The sequence below is a fragment of the Mustela lutreola genome, chromosome 15 (assembly GCF_030435805.1).
Source record: "Mustela lutreola isolate mMusLut2 chromosome 15, mMusLut2.pri, whole genome shotgun sequence".
NCBI lineage: Eukaryota > Metazoa > Chordata > Mammalia > Carnivora > Mustelidae > Mustela > Mustela lutreola.
The window spans coordinates 56063558-56087571 of NC_081304.1; the positions used below are offsets into that span (position 1 = coordinate 56063558).

General features: G+C 54.4%; 1 protein-coding gene across 3 annotated transcripts in view; it reads right to left on the reverse strand.

Annotated features, from left to right (window-relative positions):
- SHISA6 (shisa family member 6) overlaps positions 1 to 23626 on the reverse strand; it is a 278137-nt gene extending 254511 nt beyond the window's left edge. For 2 of the 3 annotated variants that reach the window (XM_059149078.1, XM_059149076.1), the window contains exons 1-2: positions 22909 to 23626; positions 1039 to 1199 (exon numbers count right to left, since the gene is read on the reverse strand). In XM_059149078.1, coding sequence (XP_059005061.1) covers positions 1039 to 1199; positions 22909 to 23552 — 805 coding nt within the window. In that variant the 5' untranslated portion in view covers positions 23553 to 23626. The remainder of the gene's footprint in view (positions 1 to 1038; positions 1200 to 22908) is intronic. The other variant, XM_059149077.1, reaches the window with a different exon arrangement.
- Between the last annotated feature and the right edge of the window lie 388 nt (positions 23627 to 24014).

Here is a 24014-nt window from a genome sequence, read left to right on the forward strand (position 1 = left end):
AAGGCGTTAGGGAGTGGATGTCAAGCTTTCAGGTCCAAGTAGCAAAGTGAAAGTTGCACCAGGGGCAGGGGTCAATACTAGGCTGTCTGGTTACAGTCACGGTGGGAAATGACAGCTGCACTTGCCCAGCTGCACTTGGAAGGAAACTGTCCACTCAGACCCGTTGGATTCGTGGGTTAGGACCTTAGGATTTTCTAGTCCTGACTGTCGAAACCTCTATGTCTGGGTCTGGAGCCTGGCTTGCTCTCTCCTGACGCGTCCTTAGGAAAAACTGCTGAACCTTTCTGTTCCCCTTACGATATCGGGACAATATAAGAACTTGGAAGGCGGCTGCAAAGAAAAAGTAAGGAAATGCACATAGAATGTTCAGTGTATCACTTGGCACAGAGCAGAAGCCAAATAAACGGGAGTTCTGTTACTGCATCGCTGATGTTGTTATGACCACTAACATCTTAGTGATCTCGCCCAAGTCGCTGAATTTTACTGAGCTCCGTGTGTCCGTCCATATGGCCTGCTTCCCTGCTCTCGTGATGACCACTAGAACACGGCAACTCGTCATATACCCGGGATATCTACAGAGCACGGGATGACGTCCCCTTATAATACAGACACAATCCCTACTCTCAGGAAGCATGTTCTGAAATCCCAAGGGTTGGAACTGATCGCGGCAACTTCTCATTATGGGTCTGGCGTCCCCGGCGACCTAAACCACCCTGTCCCGTGGGCTGGTGCGTGACCACACTTCCACCACGCCCGCCACAAGCCTCCTCTCGGGTAAGAGAGTATGCCAGCCACTGACTCAATCACGGCTGTCCCAAATCGTCCATTCTCCCCCCAGCCAGGACACTCAATGGCACGGCCTCTCTCATGTCAGGCCCTCCGCAGGAGACGGTCCCCAGGCTCATCCCCGTGGCCCGTCTTCCACAGCACTGTGGAGCGCCACCTGCCCTGCTGCCAGAGCAAAACATCACCAACACCTCTATCAGAAACCCCCTTTCCGACCCCAGCAAAGACGCAAGGCCATCAGTGCTCACTTACCTGGAGTCTGCTTGGCGGTGCGCACGGGGGTGTAGTGGTTTTTGGAGGACGATCGGACCGGCGTGCTCTCTTTGGGAGACGTATTGATGGCCGACATAGTTTCTCTTTCACAGTGTGCTATGGGGATTGGTCCCTGTTGTCTTAAGATGTCGGCCAGCGCCCTAAACGAAGAGGAAATCACACGATGAGATGCACGGGGCAGGTGGACAGGACCATAGAGGGAGCTGGCTTACTTCCGGGGACCCTTGATGGACAGAGCTACGGGAGGAGACACATACATGTCGCTTTGTTCTCAGGAGCCGCAGCTACGTCAGGGGCTGATCCTGGGGCTGGGGTGGGGGGGTAGGGGGTAGAGGGTAGAAGATGCCATGCTTGGAAGTACAGGCATTAAATGGGCAGCGATTACGGCTTCTGTATTCAATTTGTATCACAGGAGCCCTTTCAAAATACTGGCTACCCAAACACCCCCGCCCATGCCAGGCAGATACGTGCACAGCTGGCCGGCATGATGTCCCCACAGGGAAGGGCTGCCATCAGTGGTCTCATCCCCAGCAGCAGGTTATGAATAACATGGGCACAACCGCCCCTTTGAGAAACACCCACCACGTAGCACGTACTGTGTACTAGGGACCCAACACACAGATCTCGCATCAAAGAAAAGTGTCAGTGAAGGGGCTGCCTTTGGCGTGGGTCATGATCTCGGGGTTCTGGGTTCTAGCCCCCTGCCCCCCCCCCATCTCTCAGCGGGGAGCCTGCTTCTGCCCTCCCCACCCCCACTCGTGCTTATTTTCTCTCTCTCTCCCAAATAAATACAAAATCTTTAAACAGACAATGAGTGAAAGGTGTGATGTAACCGCAAAGACAGGACGTACTGATAACAAGGTGAACACCCGACCACAGGGACGGTGCGGGCTGTGATCACAGCTGGAGCCCCAAGAAGGCACGATTACAAACAGGAAGAGGAAAACACACCAGCGAGGAGAGGAAGAAACAGGGATGCACAGAGCGGCTGCTGCAGCTGAAGCGGCCCAGCCCCTCCACAAGAGACCCAGCGACCCCGAGTTCGAGCAACTCGTATTCACGCGACATGTCCCTTCAACCACCGAACGTGCATTCATGGCAGACCTAGCGGGTGCGCGTCACCACAGAGCCGGAGGCAAACGGGACACAGTTCCCATCACCAAAGGGCTCACAGTTTCGGCGAAATTGCTCTGCCCCCTGGTTTCAGACAGGACTCGCTCGGCGGGGGCGCCGTGTGGCCGCCGTTCATGGAAAAAAACAGACACAGGCAAGGGGAGTCTGAGGCTGCGAAGGTGAGTGTGGACAAGCTACAGGAGACCCCCACCTCCCGGAGAAGGAAGGCCATCTCAGGACCACGTCCCCAGTTCTGAGTGTACCCCTGTTCTGCACAAGCTGTGCAAGGACTCTTCTGGCTACTGGGGGGGGGGTCCCTGAAGTGCGGGCAAGACACCACACCCCCAGCGCCCCCCCCCCAAGCCAGCGCGGCCCACCCCCCAGCTTCCTTCACACCAGGACTCCGACGCCCGGCACCCGCCCCCTCGCAGCCTAAAAGCGTGTCTGAGAGTGAATTGTTGCCTTCCATTATGTTGCCTCTGACATGCTGAACCTTCCAAGGAGGAGAGCATCAACCTGGCAATCTTATCATTTGCTGGCACTCATCTAGCAATTTCAGATGTTCCAAACACTCTCCCCTGGCTGGTGCTCTCCTCCCTCTGGCTGGAAAGGGAGGAACAGATGCATGTCAGCACCCCGCTGGTCACGGGGAGGGGCCAAGCGGAGAGGGAGAACACAGGAGCTCACCAGGCTAGGGAAGGAGGTTCCGGCGGACCCGGGGTCCGGGTCAGAGACCCGACATTCAGGGTCTGAGAAGCCCGCACCGCCCTGAAAGGTCCAGAGATCTGGGTCCTTATCCCAAATGAGCTGTCCGACTTTGGGCAGCTCTGCTAACCTCGAAAACGGAAATTTAATCCCCCCCCCCCCCCCAATCAGCGAAACAAAGGGTTTAGACTACCATGGCCCTTCCGGTGAGATCTCTTCTAATTCCAACGTGTTATAAATATTTTCTGTATTTCTGTCACCACACATCTATGCAAGTTATCCTGTGTTCCTGCATTCCTCTGGCTAACAAAAACACTTTGCTACCACGTTCCCATGGTAAGGAAACATGGAGCTTGAAAGTTATAACAGAAATATAGGCCAATGGACTAGAACCGAGAGCCCAGAAATAAAACTCCTACATCTATGGCCAATTGATTTTCAACAAGGTGCCAAGACCACTCAATGAAGGAAGAGCAGTTTCCTCTACAAATAGTGTTGGGACGAGAGGAAAGCCACATGCCGTAGAATGAAGTTGGACCCTTCAGTCACACCACATGTAAAAATTCACTCAAAGTGGATCATGGAGCTAAATATTGGAGCCAAAACTACAAACTCTTTGAAGAAAGTATTAAAGTACATCTTTGTGACCTGAGGTTTGGCAGTGGTTTCGTATAGGTGACACTAAAATCACGAGGAAGCAAAGAAAAAAGCAGAAATCCCGGACTCCGCCAAAATAAAAAAACGTGCCTGCATCCGAAGGTATGATCCAGAAAAGGCAACACGACCATCAAGGAAATGCAAGAGGGGCACCTGGGTGGCTCAGTGAGTTGAGGCCTCTGCCTTCGGCTCAGGTCATGATCTCAGGGTCTTGGGATCGAGCCCCACATCGGGCTCTCTGCTCAGCAGGGAGCCTGCTTCCCTCTCTCTCTCTCTGCCTGCCTCTCTGCCTACTTGGGATCTCCGACTGTCAAATAAATAAATAAAAAAAAAAAGAAAATGGGAGAAAATATTTGTAAATCATGTGTCTGAGAGGAGACTTATATCCAGAATATGTAAAGAACTCTTAGAACTCAATAATAAAAAACAACACAAGACCCAGCTTAAATATGGAGGAAGGATAGAAAAGACATTTCTCCCAAGAAGGTGCACGTGAAAAGCAGCTCTGTGTCATTAGTGATCGGGGAAATGAAAATCAAAACCACGAGAAGACGGTCGTCCAAACCTACTTAAAGAGCTCTCACCAAGAAGTCGGACAATACCAAATGTTGGCAAGGCGGTGGAGAACTGGGAACCTTCACTCATGGCTGCTGGGGAAAGTAAGAGGGTGCAGGCCTTTTGGTAAAGGGTTGGGCAATCCCTCAAAAGGTTAAACATAGAGTCACCCTATGGAGCAGCAATTCCACTCCTAGGTGGAGACCCAGCAGAAATGAAAACGCATGTCCACACGACACCTATGAAGATTCCTAGCAGCGTTACCGATAATCACTGGAAGGTGGGAACAGCCCAGAAGTCCACTGACGGGTGAAAGGAAAAAGAAAATGCAGAATATTCACAGGATGGGTTATTTACTCTGCCTTTTTTTTTTTTTTTTTTTTAGATTTTATTTATTTATTTGAGAGAGAGAGAGCAAACATGAACAGGGGTCAGAGGGAAAGGGAGAAGCAGGCTGAGCAGGGAGCCCGAGGTGGGGCTCCCTGGGATCCCAGGATCACGACCCCAGCCAAACGCAGATGCTTAACCGACTGAGCCACCCAGGTGTCTCTTATTCAGCCTGAAAAAGCAATGATGTCCCAGCAGATACCGTGAAACCATCGTGCTAACTGAAAGGCAGCAGTCAGCGAAAACCATGTGTTATGGGATTCTGTTGACAGAACATGTCCAGGTTAGGCAGACCCACAGAGACGGAAAGCAGATTTGCGGTGACCGGGGTTTGGGGAAAGTGAAGAGTGATTGCTCATAGGTTCGGGGTTTCCTCTGGGGGAGATGAACATGTTCTCAAAGGCTAGCTAGAACACTCAGGGCAGGGCGGGGGGGGGCGGGGAGGGGGACATCCAGAAAGCACCAAACTGTACACTCTAAAATGGAACGATGAATTCTATGGCAGGTGCGTTACATTTCAACAACGCTGCTATTCCAAAAAAAAAGAAGTATATATTAATTATCTGTTTCTTGCCTCTCAAGTGTTTATAAAGACTCCCTTCCCTCTGGTGCCTGTGAAGGAAGACAGGGTCCACGACATTGGGGAGGCCAAGACTGAGCCTCCATCCGTGCTTCTCCACGGTGATTCTGTCCCTCCCCCGCCCCCCGGGGGAGGGAACATTTGGCAATGTCCAGAGACGTTTTTGGCAGTCATGCCTGGGAAGGGCAGTGCTCCTGGCTTCCGGTGAGCAGAGGCCAAGGACATTGCTAAACATCCCACGACACCCAGGCCGGCCCCTACAAGAAAGAAGGACCCGGCCCTAAGGGTCAGCAGTGGCGAGGTTAAGAAGCCCTGAGCTACCTCCGGGCAGCACGAGGGGAAGCCAGGCTTTGATTCAGGCTCAGTGCAATCCAGATCCCCAGATACCTAGTGAGCACCCCTCACCAGGATGAGACACGGGGCTGGCCCTGAGATACTGAAGGGGATGTCCCCGAGGAGGGGGCCTGTGTGTTGGGACCTGGGCTGCACGCTGCCCAGAGAAAGGCGTGGAGATTGGGTCTGGCCCCACCGCTTTCAGCTCCCATTCCAGTTTCCGAGGAGATTGGCCCTGGGGCTGCTCAACAGGCAAGAAGGATGCAGCAGAGATGCGATTTTCGAGCAGAGCTCCCCTCTGGAAGGCCGGGGAGGCCCTGGACACCCGTCCCCTGAGAAGCCTTGTAGGATGCAGGCTCTGCGGATGCAGGGGTGCAGGGAATGCACTTTGCCGGAGACCATCAGGCTCAGTGCACAGCGCTGTGCTTGGGTCTGGCCTGCGGCCAGAGAAGGAGTTTAAACTGGGGTACAGCGAGGCCGTCGCCTCGTGAAGACAGTCACTTGCCCTGTATCCTTTCCAGATGCCGGCTTGGCGGGGCTGAGCTGGGCGGCACAGCCAAGGGGGAGAGACGCACTAGAAAAGGTGTTCCTAAAGAGGCAGGCTTGCCCCGTGGGGTCCCTAATGAGGAACACGCCAGCTAGGGCCACGCTCCTGGGTCCCCCACCTTCTGGCAAGGGGAGAGGTGGCCCTAATTCCCAGGCGGTGTCCTTAGGAGTGGTGCCCTCAGGCAGCTGCCCTCAGAGCCCCTTGCCTGCCCCCCCCCCCAGCCCGTGACCTCCCTTCCTTGCTCCTGTCCCTCTGCTGCTCTCCATCTTCCAACCCCTTCTCCCCGGGGTGCTTGATAAATATTATTCTAATTCTGAAACGTGCCATTCCAGTCCCATCTCATTAATCTGGATGTGCCCCAGGAAATGGGTTAGGGCCTGAGCGATTTTCCAACCACGGGAAAGAAAAGCGGTCAGGGAGGGATGGGGAGGCGGGGCTTGCAAGAAGAGAGCGGGCAGCCCCTTCCAGGTCCGAGAGCGGGGGCGGAAGGGAGGAGAGGTCAGAGGGGGACAGGCGGACAGAATAGGGGAGAGATAAGGCGAAGGAAGGCGCACAGTAAGGCAGGGACTCCGAGCCACAGAGAGGCAGTGGGGAGGGCGGAGACTGGCCTGGAGACGAGGGGACAGACCCCCGCAGGAACAGGAAGTTGGAGGGAGGACAAGGGGGGAAGTGAGGAACAAAACGAAATTCAGAGAAAGCGCTCAGAAATGACTCAGAAGGTAAAGGAGGGGGAGGGGCTCAGACAGGGGAGGGGCAGTGGGAACAGGATAGGGCCAAGCCAGTGAGGACGGAGGGGGCTTCCCAGCCAAGGGCGAAGCCCCCCGGCCCCCACCCCCGGACCACTACAAGCTTCTCATTTAAGGACCTGAAGAGTCTTGGGGGTGGCTGGCTGGCCCAGCGGGTGGGGCACGGGACTCCTGATCTCAGGGTCGTGATTTCGAGTCCCACATTGGGCATAGAGTTTATATCATAAAGTAATAATAATAATAATAATAATAATAAAATAAAAAGAACTTGAAGAATCTTGCTAATCATCCCAACCTCCCCCCGCACCGCCCCCCCCCACACACACACACCCCGCGCCACATTTGCTGCCATATCTGGGAGAGTCTAACAAAAGCTTTGCCTGAATTGCCCAGATCGTGGCCTTGGCTCGCCGCTCCCTCTGGCACACGGATTCCTTGGCTTTCCTGGATGCGTGGCGAACAGGGGAGAGTAAATTAACTGGGCAGCAAGTCGGAGCAGAGCAAACCGTCGTATATGAGCATTCAGGCCAGGAAACTTCAGGGGTCCTCGGGAGCCACTGCGAGTGTCTTCACCATCTGCATCACTGAGACACCCCCACACGTCTGTGCCCCACTAACCTGGTCCTAGACGCCCTCGCCTACCTGATCCGCCGTGACACCCACACGAACCCTGCGTGACCTCGGCAGGCAGTACTGCCCTGATTTTTAACCCGGAACTGAGGCTCGGACGGATTCTAGGGCTGGAATGTGATGGAAGAAAAATTCAAATCGGAGGGACACCTGGGTGGCTCAGTTGGTTGGGCAGCTGCCTTCGGCTCAGGTCATGATCCCGGTGTCCTGGGATCGAGTCCCACGTCGGGCTCCTTGCTTGGCAAGCAGGGAGCCTGCTTCTCCCTCTGCCTCTGCCTGCTATTCTGTCTGCCTGTGCTCTCTCTCCAACCCCCCTCTCTGATAAATAAATAAAATCTTTAAAAAAAAAAAATTCAAATCGGAGGTGCGGGACCCAAGTCTGGGTGTCCTTCTGCTCACTGGGACCGTGGCCTGCGTTGATCTCACTACCTTGGGCTGGGTCTGCTTGCACCCGTGAGTCCGTCGGGTCTCTCCACCTGGGTCTACCAACTTAGCGAATGCCAGCTAACATCTGGGCACCGAGAAACAATCAGTAAGTGAACGATTTGGGTCAAGACTCCTGATTAACCTGCTTAAAAACCCTGGTTAATAACGCCAGCGATCCCAAGGAAATGGATATGTGTTTGAACACCCGAAGTGTTGAGTTGTCTGGACACCGGCGACCAGGCCCGGTCAACATTTTGACGGGCTGCCACCTGCATTCCAGAGACACGGACTCTTTCTAAAAAGGGCACGTGGTTCCCCTGGACAAGAGAGAAATAAAACCTTCGTAGCCTTTGCTTCATAACCTTGCCTGCTTGGGAAGGTCAGCAGGAACTCAAAGGCTTAGGAAATGGACCGCTATCATTGACTGAGGGATGACTCTGTACCAGACACCCATGCTAAACTCTTACACCCACCCTATCCTCCAACCCTCAAAATGACATGATTTGGGAGACGCTATTGGAGCCATAACTAACTGCTGGGAATATTAAGACTTTGCAAGGCTAGCCATATGGCCCAATGGCACACAACTAGGAGGTGGTAAATCCCGATTCTACCCTTGGGTGGGTGAAGAGGCAGAGGCTTCCTTTAAACCACCGGATTATCCATCCATCCATTCATTCATGCGCATGCCCGTCCATCCACCTGTCTCTCCATCCACCCAGTCACATGTTTTTCCACCTAACGCATCCCTCCAAGGGTCTCTGAACCCAAGGTTGTAGGAGTGCTCAATGGTTAGCGGAAAAATTGGCCCAAACAGAAGCCAGCTCCCTCTCGGCTCTCCTTTTCTAGCGACCTCCGTGAGTCATCGACACCAGCAGCCGGAACGTTTTTACGTTGTTTTTAGAGGGCAACTGTTTTGTCCCGCTGAGTCCTGAGCAGAACACCAACAGCCCTAGTGAGGAGCCACGGTGTTGCTCTACCGAACCCTTGTCCTCCTACGCAGCACTCAGTCCCTGGGCTTCGTGGAGCTTCTTTCTTGGGAGTTCCGAGCCCCATAAATGCCACGGATGGGAGAAACTAAGTTCATGTAGTGTCCAGTAAGCTTTTTACTGCCAAGGACAAGGCAAGCTGGCTCGTCTCGACCCCTAACTGTGTCTTTTCGCTTTCCAGAGGGAGTAGGAAGACATTTCTGCTGTTGGATAGGTGTGATAAAAGGCCAAACAGATCAACTACTCCATGAATAAGCTATTCTGGCTAATGCTCTTACTCCTGAGGACTAATGAGAACGCTCTTGATCTTAAAGAATTTTCTAAAAGCATTCCTGCCTAATTAAGTAGAATATACTGAATATAATTAATATATTTTTTTAAAAAGAATGCAAGTTTCTTCCATGAAAGGGCCAGCAGCCTAATCTTTAGCTCTCTTTGGAGAACACTAAGCAAAATCCGGACTATTCTAGGAAAACACAGTTATTTGTGTAAAGACTGCAGGATGAACCATGAAAGGTTGTTTTTTTTTTTCTTTTTTCTTTTTCTTTTTCCCTCCTTAAGTAAATCTCTGATGGCTCCTTTTGTATTTCTCCTAGAAGTAGGATGCAGACATTCTAATCTGGTTAAATTGAATATTCTGGTTATCAGAGTCCCAGAGAACAGAGCTTTTGCGGGATGCTGGAAGAGCGAGTGTCCTCTGTAACTTCCTCCTCCTACCTGTTTACTGGGCAGTCGGCGTGCCTTTAATTCTCCAAAACATGCGCTCCGGACAATCAAAGTGAATATATTTTTAATAAACACCGGCCAAGGAGAATGGCTTCATTTAGTTCTTATTTCTGGTTCTCTCACAGTCCACTTGAAAAACACAGCTGCTAGCTTTGTGTCTGCACAAGACCGCTCTCCTCATACAGAGAGGCTCCAAATGGGTGTGGAGATCTCCTTTGTTGTGGTAACAATGTTTGCGCATCTGCACTGAGCTGTTCTGGGGGTCTGAGTTGTCCCCGGGCACAATGGGAATTCATCGTGGCCAGTGAACACCACGGGACCGGGAGAGGGAAGGCTCAGCAGGCCTGCTTTGCTTTCCAGGTAAGCTGGCCATGTTGCTCCATCCCAGCAGGCACCTGTTGGGGGGCTGTGACGTGATGGTTAGCCCTGAGCCAGCTGGAGCACAGACATGCCTCCTCTGGCCGCCCCCCCTCCCCCGTCTGCCCCTCACAGTATACCCACCACACTCTGCATTCCTGGCCTCATGAATCATGTGAAAATTTACCCAGGAGTGGAAAATGGGGCAGCATCAACACCATGCCTAGACTTTCTAGAAACATCTGGATCATCCGAGAACGAATCCAAGAGCTCGATGGGTCGAGGGCGTCTACCACTTCGAACTGGGAGAAAACAAAAATGCTTCCAAGATTTGTCAGCGTAGCAGTGGACAGGCCGGTGACACAGGAGGGCATACATGTACCCGCCACCCGTGTTTTCCTTTTGCTATCTCGGCGTCGTTCTCTCGACGTGCCATAGGTGCGTGAACCGAAATCCAGGGCTGAGACCAAAGGAAGGTGGGGCAGCCTATCATGGGGGTCCTGCAGCCAGAATCCCCGGGCGGGAATGGTGACCACTTAGTATGCTGACGATCACCAGCTAGCTACGTGGGTGCCCTGCGTTCTGTTTCCTCATTGAAAAAAATAAAGCTGAAATAATAAAACCAAAAAGAAAGTCTACCTCTTCTGAGTTATCGCAGAGATTAAAGGAGTTAATATTCGTAGAGCACTTCAGACAGAACCCGGCAACCGGCAAGCACTATATAAATATTTGAATAATAAATAAATCTGGTGACAACCTCCTCGTGTCTGCTCAGGCACAGCCCACAGGAGCACAGCAGAAGTAAGGATAGAAGAAGGGCTTCCCAGAGGCCTGCGTCCACGGTGCCAGATGGGCCAAACTCTGGCACACAATGGCCACGGGTCATCCTGGAAGGGACCACCCACGTCCCATCTTTTCTGATCAGGCCTCAGGACAGGCCTGTGTCTGGTCACACAGCTGTGTTCCCTGAACCCTGAACCTGGCCTCTGACTGCCAAGCGCAAGGAAGAGTGTCCGCTCCTCTCCGCGAGGCCGTCACCAGCTGTGTTTCCGCTAGACTGGGAGGAAGCTCCAAGAGAGAGCTCCGCCGAAAAGCAAGGAGTTTCACTTTGTGAGCAAAACAAATCAGGACTCCAGCGGGGCCTAAAAGAGCAAACGCATCCCACTAGCCAGGGAGAAGTTTGCTGCGAAGGTTTCAGCTGGGCTGTTTTTGTTTTTCGTTCTTCCTATTTTCCTTTTCCTTCCTTTCTTCTTTAAAAACAAAACAAAGAAAAAGTATAAACGTGACTGGCACTTCCAAACTCAACTATCTTCGCATCGACAGAACCATCAGAAGAGTGGGGTCCACGCAGAGACCAGCCAGCGTCCTCCCCAATTTCATTCCTTACGCCAACTCTTCGTTCAACCCCATTAACTGAGCACCTACCTGTGCCAGACACTGCTCCAGGCATAAAATACAGGTGTGAACGAGACAAGCAAACACACGTGTCATCCTGATATCCTGGTCAGGGAGATGGACAGATGCCTAGCCCTGGAGGCCGCATTTTGATGTGAACCACCCTTGCACGGGTACGAACACTTGAATGCATATCCCATGAGGAACAGACTTGTAGCTAGGGATGTTTATCCAAGGAAAAGGGAGACTGAAGGGGGCATGCCCTTGCCATCTCCATAGAGAAAGAAAACTTCTTGTCTTCCAGAAGAAAGGATAGATTTCCTCTGGGTTGTTCCACTGGAGACACCTCATGCCAAGAAGTCGATGTTGGCTCCCCGTAAGAATTAACGAGAATCACGTCCTCAGAACCTAATGGACCACTCCAGGAACAGAGGGAGCCCAGGTCTCAATGCACATGTATGCGAGAACCAAAACAGCTCCCAAATCCCCTTCACCCAAGAGATGCTATGAGTTTCAGATGCTAAAGTCAAGCCATCACACCATTCTGACCTGAAGGGAGTGTGCAAGAAAAATGCATTTTCCCCCTGGACTGATGCATTTGATGTACGGATGTACATTCTGCTTGCCTCAACCTCCCGGGGTGGCTGAGATCCGAATGAGGCGTGAGAAGAACACAGCTCCACATCTCGGTGGCCCCCATCCCACAGCCAGGCTCACAGACCAAAGTCGGGGCCAAGGGACTCACCCAAGGGTATGGCAACCGGAAGTGATCCAAAAAGGTGGGATTAGCCTGTCTCTTACCTCAGCTCCCAGGAAACCCTGGGTTCCTAACCCCCAGTGTCCAGGGGCTCATCCTGGGGCAAGAGGGAATGAGGAGAACTTTCTGGGTTTGGGGAGGACCCACTGCAGAGTTTGCAATGCCAAAAGAGAGAGAGTTTCCAGATTCTAAAAACTCAGGGCAATGCGAAAGAAAAGAAACCATAAGAGGGGCAATTAGCAGGAGCCCCCCAGAGGGAATTAAAAAGGGAACTTGAAGCAGCCTATGGTCAAGCATTCCCAATCTACTCAATCCCAATCAGTGAAACAGGCATGGAAATTCAAAAACACTTTAAAGGAAATGCATTCTTACTACTCCCGGGGCCATTGCAAGATTACAAACTAGGCTAGGAAAAACAACAACAAAACAAAACCCAAAACATTGATCTTTGTGGAGCTGGAGAGCTACTTCATGGAATAGATAAGAATGATTGGTAATTAGCATGCCAACCGTCTAGGAAGAGCCTGCTTGAAAAATCTGTCCTACCGCATGGTCTCTGTGCCCTGCGCACTCTTTGCAGTCTTGTCTGAGCTATTAATCTGTTCATCACAGACTTTTATCAGAGGAAAGAAAAACAACGTCACCCAGGTCCGATTCGGATACACGCGGAATTAGCAGAGTCTCAGTCGATGCCGTTTAATGAAGTTACAGCAGGACAAGTTCAAGAAGGAGAGCCGGAGGGAGAGAGAGGAAAGGGACCCAACCCAACAGAAGTGAAGGGGGATCCAAAAAAGCAGGACAGGTAGGAGAAATGCATCATCCTGTGGTTAAGTTCGAGCAAACTTCTCGGGTTGCAGTCAAAAAAGACACAGAGGGCCAACTGCTTAGTTCAATCAAAAAGAATCCTGATTTTTCCACGGGGCCCAGGCAGCCCCAGTGCCTGGGAGGTGGGGACTGATGGCCATTCTTACCCAACCCTTAGGGATGACAGCAAGGGTCTGCAGTCCCAAGACCTCCAAAGGGAGGGAATGGGTGAGCTCTGGAACCCATGCTCAGGCACCACTTAAAATTAACAGCCACTCCCCCGCAAGCCCTCTTGGGTTCAAATCCCTCCTCGCTGGGGCAGCAAGACCAAAGGAAGATCCAAGAGGGGACACGCCGGAAACCATCCTTCCCAGAAGAGGACATTTGGCTAAGGGAGCCGCGAATATGTCCAGAGGACAGATGTCCTAAGTAATGAGACTTTAATACCGGAGCTAATGGGAACAGTACACAAGACCAAATGCCAAAAAAGCAAGGAATAATGCAGAAAGCAGTGACTCCTCTCTCCCAAACGCCCGGGGAGCAGGGCCAAGGTTGTAGCCACCCAGAGCCTGGTTGGAACTTGGCCTCCATGGTCTCGAGGTGGGGACAGTGGGCGTGAGCAAGGAGGAACAGGGGTTCTCCTGTTCCTCAGACCTGAATGGGTCTGAGCCGGGATGGTGTCTGAGTCTGGAAACGGTGTCCACGAACCTTCCACTCCCTGGAGAAAGCTAGAGAAATTGTTCCTACACCCGCCCTCCGTCAGGTGAGTGCCCCCCTCCATCAGGGACCCTGCCCCGGGCACCACAGGCCAGGGAGTGTGAGCCGCACAACTGCCCACCACCACGGCCCTGACCACCACCACTGACCGGGACAATGGAAGTTTGGGAGAAAAGGCCGGGGCGCTGAGGGCTCCCCGGGGTACCCTCCTTCAAGCATGCCTTTCAGGACAGGGGACTCCAGGTCACAAGAAGCAGAGAAACACCTGATAAGAAGGAGGAATGAGGAGACTCGGCTGGGAGCGTTAAAACAGGGGAAGCGCAGCACCAGAGCAGCAAGCAGCAGTGAGTGGGGCCAGACTCTGCCTGGTGCGCCCTGTGCTATAAATGAGGCAGGGAGGGGCCGTGATAAATGGAACTGCTTGGGAGCTGCGGGTCTCGGTAATTAGAACCGGGAATGGCCCGAGATCTATCCCCTCGTCCCCAAAGCACTTCCTCTCCCCAGCGTCTCTGTTACTCTCCAGAGCTGGACTCGTGCAGAACTGCCCTGGGGTGGGGGGTGGGGGTTGGCGGGGGCGGGGGGGGGGGGGGGGACAGGTTTCTGCCAACAACGGTAAAGGATTGTTGTTTTTGTTGTTGGTGTTCCTCCATGGAATCGGGATGTTTTGCTTCCCTTTTGTTTTTTCGCATTTTCTTTGTGTTGTCTTCACCCTCCTCCCTCAACGTGATCCATTCTTTGAAAACAAGGCTTTGCACTGCCCTGGCGGCTTCAGGCCCTGCAGGCCATACAGGCGAGGCCACCAGCCCGCTTCTGTGACACCCTGATCTGCAGGGCTTGAGAAATGCCCTCATTTCTCACCATGATAACCCGTGCCAGGGCACTGTCAGAGGCCTCTTTGCTTTCTCAAAAAGTCGGAGCATCCCTGACCCGTTTGCATCTGGGGCGGTGGGAGCCAGCTACCCCCGCATGGAGATAGAGACTGGCCATGTTCTAGCTGTGTGACCTTAGGCAAGTTACTAAGCCTCTCTGAGCTGATTTCCTCCTCCGTGCAATGGGCACTTATCCCGAGGGTGAAGGAAGGATGCGATGAGACAGTTTATGTCCAGTACACAGCAGGGTTCCAGGCACAGAGGAAGCCCTGGACACTGAGAGCTCTGCTCAGCCTTTCCCCACCCCCCTCCCTGTTGCATCCAGATGACCTTGAGCCGTGCTCGCCCTGAGGCCTCTGGCCCTCCTCAAGGCCGGCTTTCTGCAGGTGCACAGAAGACGGAGTTGTGTAAGCTTCCGGGAAACAGACCTTCTCTCATTTTCACCTTTGAACGGAGGAAGGGGGTTTCCCAGCCACAGAGCAGGGCTGACCCCCCCAGGGTCCAACAAGAGTGCCCCTTAAGGGGGTGTGTGGGGACCAGAGGCTGTGTCCTGGCGCGCACGCACTCTGGGAGGAGGGGCCAGGGGGAGTGCAGTTCATGTAGGAATCCACGCACCATGGTCAGGGGCAGCCCCACCTCCCTGCACGTACAAACACTTCCACCTGTCCAAGGGCTGTGTGGCCCCAGCGGGGACCTGACGCGAATGCCAGATCACGGAGGTGACGGCATCCACACGGACAGACGGGAGGGCGCAGGGACCCTCCAGCTCTGACCCCAAGCCTGGCCGCATGCATGCCCGAGAATTTGGGTCCCTCAACCCTCAGAATCAAATTAAAAATCTAAATTGAGTTGTCTACTTATCTCATGAAAAAATGTGGGACATTCTTTTTTTTTTATGGTTCTCTCTCTCTCTGGGCAGTTATTTGAACTTTCTTCCCTGCATATTCGAGTGCTTTCTTTCCCCAGGGCCTCCACTGTCTGCCGGGACATGCTGATAGGACATGAGGCTGATTTGGGGAAGGCTGGTGATACCTTCTTGCATGCAGCGTGGTCTCTGCAAAGTGGCCCCATGGCCTCTGGGCTCGGCTTTACAAGGCTGCCGTTCCTTACTGGAACACTTCCTCTGGGCCCGGCCTCTGGGGACAGTGGCCATGCGGCTCCCGGGAGGGCAGGTCTCATTACCAGAGGCGCCCTTTGTGTCTGCGAATGACTGGCCGATCACCGACTCCATTCATCGGCCTCAGCCCGGTGACTCATCGCTGCTTACAAGAATCACATCTACCCTAAGAGGATAAAAATCTGTGCCGTTATGGAGAGTCGAGATGACATGCCTTGGGCTCCGAGAACACTTCCAGGAGGAACCGTGGCAACATTTTCTGGAGAAGAGGCAGCCTGGGACCTCCCAAGGTGACTGCTTGGATGGAGGACATATTAGGATAGGGATGTCCTGGCTCTTTCAAAGTTAGGATCAGGCGCATTGTAGGAGAGGGGTCCCACATTGCCTGCCATCAAGATGAATGTCACAGAATGGCCAGACCTAAATCTCCAGCTTCATTAGCCATCCTTCTAGAAGCTTCTCTGCACCTCTCTCCTTGTATCCACTCTGTCCCTGTGGGGTCATGGCCCAGCCCTGGGAACAGGCAAGGGCTGGCAGCAGTGAGCATGCCTCTGGGACTCACAGAGCTGTCATATATGCGGGGAGCCATCCTGGAGGACAAAGGGGAAATTCCCCCCACATTGGGCCCACAGGACGCCTGGAGGTCTCTGGTGGTCTCTCGCAAAACTGAAACTCATTGAACCTGGTAGGTCTCAGTGTCCCCCCCCACACACACCCCCCATTTCTGGGAGAGAGAGAAAGCATTCAGAGCCCACATTCTGAATTACAGAGGTCGGCCCATAGTTTTGCTTGGTGGCCCTTTCCCCTGGTTCACAACTTTCTGGCTTTTGTTGCATTCCCTCTCTTCCGTGCTCTGCATTCCTCGGATCCGATTAAAGGATGGTGCTTAGATCAGGTCATTGCCCTCTGCAAAGGGACCTGGAGAAAATTGCAAGGGGACTGGGGAAGATGGACAGAAATCATTTTAGGCGATGGTCAAACTTAATGAGGAAGGACCAAAGCAATGGAGGGAAAGGAGAGAGGCTAGAAGTCCGTCACTCACGACTCCAAACATCTGGGGAGTTATCTGGTTGCGACCGAGAGACAGGTGCCTAAAGTGAAGCCATCGTGGGTGCTCACTGCAGGAGACTGGGCTGGGCCATAAGGCGCCAGGAAAGTGGGCGGGGCCCAGACCCAGCCCCGCCCCCAGCTTCCGGGTCTAGCCCCCGCCCCCCCCAGCTGGGAACCCCTGGCATTATGATCTGTAAAATCAGGAAGTTAGGCTACATGACAGGCCTGTAATAAAAATTCTACAATTCTGTAATGATGACAAAATTATAAAACGTATGGTTGGCCCTTGAGCAAGGCAGGCGTTAGTGGCAACAACCCCCTTGTGCAGCTGAAAATCCAAGGATAAATTCTGACTCCCCCAAAGCTTAACTACTACTAACAGCCTACTGTTGAGCCCAACCTTCCCAATAACATGGCAGCCAACCCACACATATACTCTATTCTTACAGTAAGCCAAGCTGGAGAGAAGAAAATGGCAAGAAAATGGTAAGAAAAAACTCGTTTTCAGTTCTGTGCTGAATTTATCGGGAAAAAAAAAATCTGAGGGTGCCTGGCTGACTCAGTTGGGAGAGCATGTGACTCTTGATCTCAGGGTTGTGAGTTCGAGCCCCACATCAGACATGGAGCCTACGTTTAAAAAAAATGCAGAGGGGCGCCTGGGTGGCTCAGTGGGTTAAAGCCTCTGCTTTCGGCTCGGGTCGTGATCCCAGGGTCCTGGGATCGAGCCCCGCATCGGGCTCTCTGCTCAGTGGGGAGCCTGCTTCCTCTTCTCTCTCTGCCTGCCTCTCTGCCTACTTGTGATCTCTGTCTGTCAGATAAATAAATAAAATATTTTTTTAAAAATGCAGAATAAAACTATTAAAAAAAAAAAATCTGTGTATCGGGGGACCCGCACAATTCAAACCAGTGCTGTTCAAGGGTCAACTGTATTCCTCTGCCTTTTCAGGACAATCTGGTTTCACTTCTAAAGATAAAAGAAGAACAGACAGGGGGAGCAATCATCTCAAAGGGGTCTGAAATAGCCTGCTCAAGGCCAAGGGACAGAGACCCTCTGAGGTTTGTGGGTAAACCCCTTACGCCAAGCCCTCTTCCCTGTTCCAAGTACCAATGAGAAACAAGAGGTCAGAGATGTGACTCAGGGAAAAATAATGGGCTGGAGTTTCCCAAAACAGAGGAAAGAGAGGGAGAAAAAAACAATCACATCAGAAGGTATTTAAAAAACAAATTAAACCCAGGTTCTAATACAGTCCCTTCCCCATCGCCCATGTGAGACATGTCAGCGGCAAGCTTGCAAGGCAATTTTGTGGTTCCGCAGGATGGACGTCCAGGGATAAAATCAAGATTGTAAGACAAGATGCACCTGAGTTCGCCATAATCTTAAAAGCAGGCTAAGCAGCATGTTGCACCGGGCACTGTGGCAAAGAGGGAGGTGAGGGGGTGACGTCCCACGGCCAGCGTCTGGCCGCCCCTTCCAGCCCGTGGTGGGGCTTCGCACTCTATGGAAAGGCAGCCGGGAAGTTAAGATCTAAGGGCAATCGATCCTGCCAGGCCCTGGAGAAATCGGGGAGTGCAAAGGGGAAGGACGAAGCCTCCTCTGGCATAGCCCCCTTCTACTCTGGGTCTGCCCGGGGCTGGGAAACAAACCTCTTTCCATCCGCTCGCTTCTTCAGCTTTCTGAACCCCTGGATCGCAATCAACAGCCAAATCAATCGGATCTCATTAAAAGAGGTTGATAACAGTGAACTGGACTTTTCCTCCACCTGGGGCTTGGCAGTCTAGCACTGGGGGCAAACTCTTGGTATCTTAGCAGCGGATTCCTCCTGAGGAACGCGCTCGGAGCCTGGGGTCAGCGGTGTGTGGGGGCGGGAGACACATGGGGTGTGCCTTCGGGGCTGGCGCGGGGGTGGGAGAGGACAAGAGCGCAGCAGAGCAACAGACCAGGCATCACTGTCAGCGCGCCAGATTCCGGAGAAGCAGTTTGCACGGCTGACCTGCTAAATCCAAAATGAACTCTGCCGCCCTTCTGTGTCCAAGGTACCACCTTACAGGCTTAGGTTATGTGGTTTGAGACATACCTCGCCCCCCCCCCCCCAGCAGGTGACCAGGGCTCCTCCGTGGAATTGAAGGCATTTGCATGTAGCCCAGGACCTGGGCACCACATCTGCTTCTCACCCCATTACCTCTCTCCTTTCGCCATTTTTGCCTCCTCCTGTCTTCTGGGTGTCCTCCCCTAACCCTCTTCCATAACCTCCTTAAATTCCTTGACAATTTCCCTGCATGCATTTTTTTCCCCTCTGAGGCAAGAGAAAACAAGCAATGTTCAGACCTTCAGTCCAAGGCAAAATTTTTTTCCCCCTGTCCTTCCAACGGCTCTATTTGAAGGAAAAAACAAGTTGACTCTCTATTTAGATCAATTCATTACAGTGAGCTCGCAGTGCTCCAAGAAATGGGACCGTTTGGGGAATGCTGAGACAATTCATTGCCTGCGGATTCGGGGAGAAAATTCACGACATCAGCCGGCAGAGGGGTCTTGCTATTGCAAAGACACGGTCAGGCAGCAGGCAAGGGGCCTCTCTGGATTTTTAGAGGGAGAGAAGGTGGAACAGAGTGTTCTCTTGATTCCTCTAGAAACAAGCAGAGGAGCCCAAAGACAAAGGAGCCTCCTGATGGCTGTCAGGTCACTTCCTGACACTTTTCCTTTATTGCAGACTGCATCTGCTCAGTTTCTCCTGCCTGCAACCCTGAGCATATGACGCCCCCCCACCCCAAATTCCTCCATCCCCTCCATCCCTACAGAATGGGAGGACCCAAGGCATCCCTGACTCCACCAACTACATCCATAGGTCCCTAATAGCTCCCCGGTCCCAGCTGCTAGGTAGCCACTTTAAAAAAAAAGGCAGACTTTCTCGCTTGGAGAGTCTCCTCTCCAGGACACTAATGTGAATGTGAGACAGCTCCTAGAGGGGGCCTTTGCCTGGGCGGAAGCACTCGCCCCAGGGAGAACATCACAGCCCCTCATTGAATAAACAGCCCCAGGAAGCAAAGTAGAAACTGCTGGGGCTCCGGGGCATGCCTGTGGTTTATGAGCTTGAACCTCAGCTGGGGGAAGGTGAACGGGGAAGGTGAGTTAGTGACCTGGGGGGGGGGGGGAAACAGGGCCATGGCTGGGAAAGGAGGGCACCCCCTAGACTAGTGGCTCCCCAGACCCAGAGCATGGCCCAGACTTTGGTCCCCCTGGCCGCCCATCTCTTCCTCCCACCTGGGGTCCAGCTGAGCTGGTGTTGGCATCACCGGAGAGCTGAGAGTTTCCCCTACAGACACTGACTCCACACACAGAAACAGGACGGCAGGGTCTAATCACTTCTGGAAAAGACTAAATCTGTTCTTCCCTGCGGGGGCCGGAGCAGTGAAAGGAAGCCAGGCTCTAAGAAATGTGTGCCACGGGCGAGCGGAGGGCTGGCCTGCCTGGGGACACCAGGAGGAGGCAGGTGGCTGATCTCGGGGCTGCAGCCTCCTCTTCCACCCCTTCTAACCCCCTCCCACAAACATCCCTTATGATGACCTGGTCCCCCTCCCTCGGACCCAGCCCCTGCCCACCCCGCTCCCGTCTTTGGAGAGAGGATCACATTGGAATAAATCCTTCCCCTTTCCAGAAAGGAAATGTCTCTGCTGAACTATTTCAAGGCATAGGGAACCACACACACAGCCCACTTCCTCCACGGACCCCCCTGGAGAGGGTGCATCCTTTCTCCTCCCCACCCCCTCCCTAGGGAAAACTCATAAGGTAGGACTCATTCTCTCTTCCCACTTCTCTAGTCTGGTTCCCAACCAGACCCTCTGCATGGAAACCCCACCCCCACAACCCCGCCACCGGAATGGTAAGTGGTGACCTCTCAAGTGTGAGCGAGTTGGGATGCGTCCTGGGAATGCACCCAGGGGTCGGGGAGCAGCATCCTGCCATGTGCATGCTTTGCCTGACATACCCGGGGAGGGGAGAGGTCGAGGAGGGATGCTTTGGTGCCTGAGTCACCCAGAACTGGATGCTGAGCTTCCCACCCACCCTACCCCACCATCCCCCCTCCCCCGCCCTGCCCAAGGTCATCATGGTGTGTCTGGAGGGAGGACTCAGGCTCTGCCCTCTTTCCCCCAAAACAGAGACAGGCATTGTCCCCCACCGAACAGGCCCCAGTATGTCGGTTTCCAAAGCACCCAGCAGGCAAAGCTACAGCTGCTCGCAGAGAAGCTGTGAACTGAATAAAATCAGGAGGTGAATTTGAGAGAGAAATATCCTATGTGAACATCACGGTCTCAGGCTAAACTCAGCTCCCTTCCACGATTACCTTCCTTCCTGACCCCAGAGGGAAAGTGCTCCTACACCATCACCAGTCCCTGAGCCACACACCTGTACACAGACAGTTATCCTAGTCCGGGGTTGGGGGGGGGGGGTCGCCGTGATGGGAAGGGGAGAAAACACACCCCAAGGAACAGTGGCACGTCCAGGGTCACAAACCAGCAGAACAGAGGCCAGCACCAGCATCCAAAGACCATCACTAGTTTCCTCCCAGGGGATGACAAGTGCGTTCAGTAGGGGAGTATGAGGGCAGGGTAGGGGGCAGCCCAGAAAAGAAAGAAACCAGAGCAAGGGAATGTGGGATGAGTGACCAGGAGCCCAGGAGAAGGCACCTGGAGGTAGGCAGAGGAAGGACCGAGTACCACTGCTTCTGGAAGGTGCCTGCCCACAGGCTATGACTTCTATGCTTTCCAAGGTGAGCCACGAGGGAGAACCCTTCACCAGACCTGACCCCAAGGAGATACGGACTGCCCGCATCCCATTTCTCACAATTCCTCCACCCATGCCCGGGACCAGCCAGACACAGACTCACTACCTAAAAGATAAGATGTTGGGGGGGGGGGGGGACAGTGGCCCCTTAGGGTGATGAGTGAGGAATTATACAGAGGTTTGCTTTTGGAAACACACAGTTCTGATACCCAAGTATGTATGTCACTATTGAAATACCCACACGTCGTGCGTTTGACTCAATAAAACCTGCCAGGGAGTATCACCTTTTCTCAACATCTTCAAAGGAAGAAAAAAAATCATGCCCAGAAATTTCTATCTGCTTTTCTCTCTCTTCATCAAGGTACGGCTGATTAATGTCCACAGCGGCAAGGGAAGAAGGCATTCAGGCCGAAAGAATAGAAATGAGTTTCAGCTGTGTGGTTCGGGGTGGGGGTCTGCTTGGCACACGCAGAAGCAGGACTGGCCTGGGGGAGGGGGTCCTGGTTACCCAGGCAGGGCTCACACCGTGTGCCAAAAATGGAGGCATGTCCTGGGGCAGGATTTGTTCCCTGAAAGACTCTGCTGAACCAGGTCCAGCCATTCATCATCACGAGGGGACTGGAAGCTGAGCTAACTTTGCCTCCCCAGGGTGCAGCGGTCCCTGACTTGGGAAGAGAGGCTGGTTTCCCGTTCTCTGAGCTCCGACTTCCCTAAGGACTCCCTGGGAGCCAGGGCCCTGGGGTGGGAGGCAGTCAGGATGGGGCTGTGCTTTGCCGTATTTCGAGCTCTTGCCATAAGTTTCCTGGGGAGGCTGCCCCAGTCACCCCACCCCCAAATGTAAGCGGTAAAAGCTGCCCACTGGGCTTAACACAGCAAGCATGTTAACTCAGAGCATTTTGCCGACAGGGTTTGAAAGACCAAGTCCTCCAGTCTCGGCAGGAAAATAAGCATCCCACTTGGGCAAGGAGGCAGTAAAGAGACACCACCTGCCCTTGGTCAACATGGAATGGAGAAATTTTTTACCCCTTCTTCCTGGGGAAGGCGTCCCTTCCATACCACCCCCCCCCAACCCCGTCCCCACATGGAGAACACCCAGCTTATACTAAATCACTTGATACTCCCTTCTGTAAGGTTCCAACATTGTTCACGGTCCTAGACCAAAGAGGATGTGCTGGTTAGACTCAGAAAGCCAAAGCCAAGAGGAGCCTACCCCAAAGAGCCCACTTGCCCTGAAAACTGAACCCCGGACCCCACCCCATCCCCCATCCAGGGTTATAGAATTCATAAAATTCCAGGCTCCAACTTGGGGGACCCCACTGATCCTTACTCTGCCCTGTAACTCCCCTACCTCCAAAGCATGCATTCTGGACTCTGAAGAAAGGGTGGAAATAAGAAAGCTGTGATTTATCTGCATGTCAAGGAAGCAAGCGAGGGAGAAACTGGTCTTAGAGAGTCAGAGCGACGTGGTGGCGCCCAGTGTGAAGCGGACCGGGGATGCACGTTAAGAGGGGCGAGGCTCAGCGGGAGGCTGGGGACCCGGACGGGGGACCTGGGGACTGGGGACTCGGGGACCGGCCCCGGGCGGCCGCTCGCGCGCACACCCTCTCACCTGTGGATGTTCATCTCCCGCGGAGGGCGGTGGGCCTTGTCATAGGAGACCTTGGCGAAGACGCCGGCCACGATGACAAAGGCGATGACCCCGCAGGTGATGTAGACGGTGAAGTTGGTCTTGTCCTTCTCCGGGTCGTACTTGTTCTCGGGCCCCGGCGACACCACCTTGGTGCTGGGCGTCTGCACCCACACGGGGCTCTGGTAGTTGGTGCACTGGCGCTGGTCCAGCTTCTCGTGGCGCTTCTTGCAGCAGAAGCGGTAGTAGCAGGTGCCGCAGCAGTACAGGTAGCCGCTCTCGCTGTTGTTGCACTCGAACTCCTTGTCGTACTGGCCGCTCACGTCGTAGTAGCCCCAGCACGTCTCGTAGGTGACGGCCGCGCTGGCCGCCGCCACCGCCGCCGCGGGCTGTCCCCGCCGGCTCCCCGCCTCCGGGCCGCCGGGCGCCCGGGCGGCGGTGCCGTTCAGCTCGCGGCCGCCCCGGGCCAGGGAGCCCCCGGGCCGTCGGCCCCCGACGGCAGCGGCGCCGGCGCTCAGGGTCCGGTTGGCGGCGCGGCCGCGGGCGCCGCGGGCGCCGGGCAGCAGGTGCAGGGACTCCAGCGAGAGCAGCAGCAGCAGCAGCAGCAGGAGGCGCCGCAGCGCCATGGCGGGGCCGGGCGGGAGGGCGCGGGCAGGCTTCCGCGGCAGGCCGCTCCCCGGCCGCCGGGCTCCGAGGGCGGCGGCGCGGGCCGGGCTGGCGGCGCAGGCTGTCAGCGGCGCCGGGGCGATGGCGCCATCGAGGCGCGGGCGGCGGCGGCGGCGGCGGCGCGCGGTGCGCACGGACCGGCCCGGCGCGGGCTGCTCGGGCGCTCACGCTGCGCGCCGGCTCCGCGCTCCCCCTGCGGGCTCGGCGCGCCTCCCGGGCAGCCCCATCCCCCGCCGGCGGCGGCGCGGCTCAGGCGGGACCCGAAGCGCGGCTCCCGGCGGCGGCGGCGGCGGCAGCGGCGTGGTCCCGTCCGGGCGGGTCCTGCGGGACAAGACGGGGAGCTGGTCACAGGGCGGGGCGGGGGGCGGGGGGCGGGGGGCGGGCGGGGAGGGAGCGCGCAGCCTTCGAGGAGCCGGGCTCGG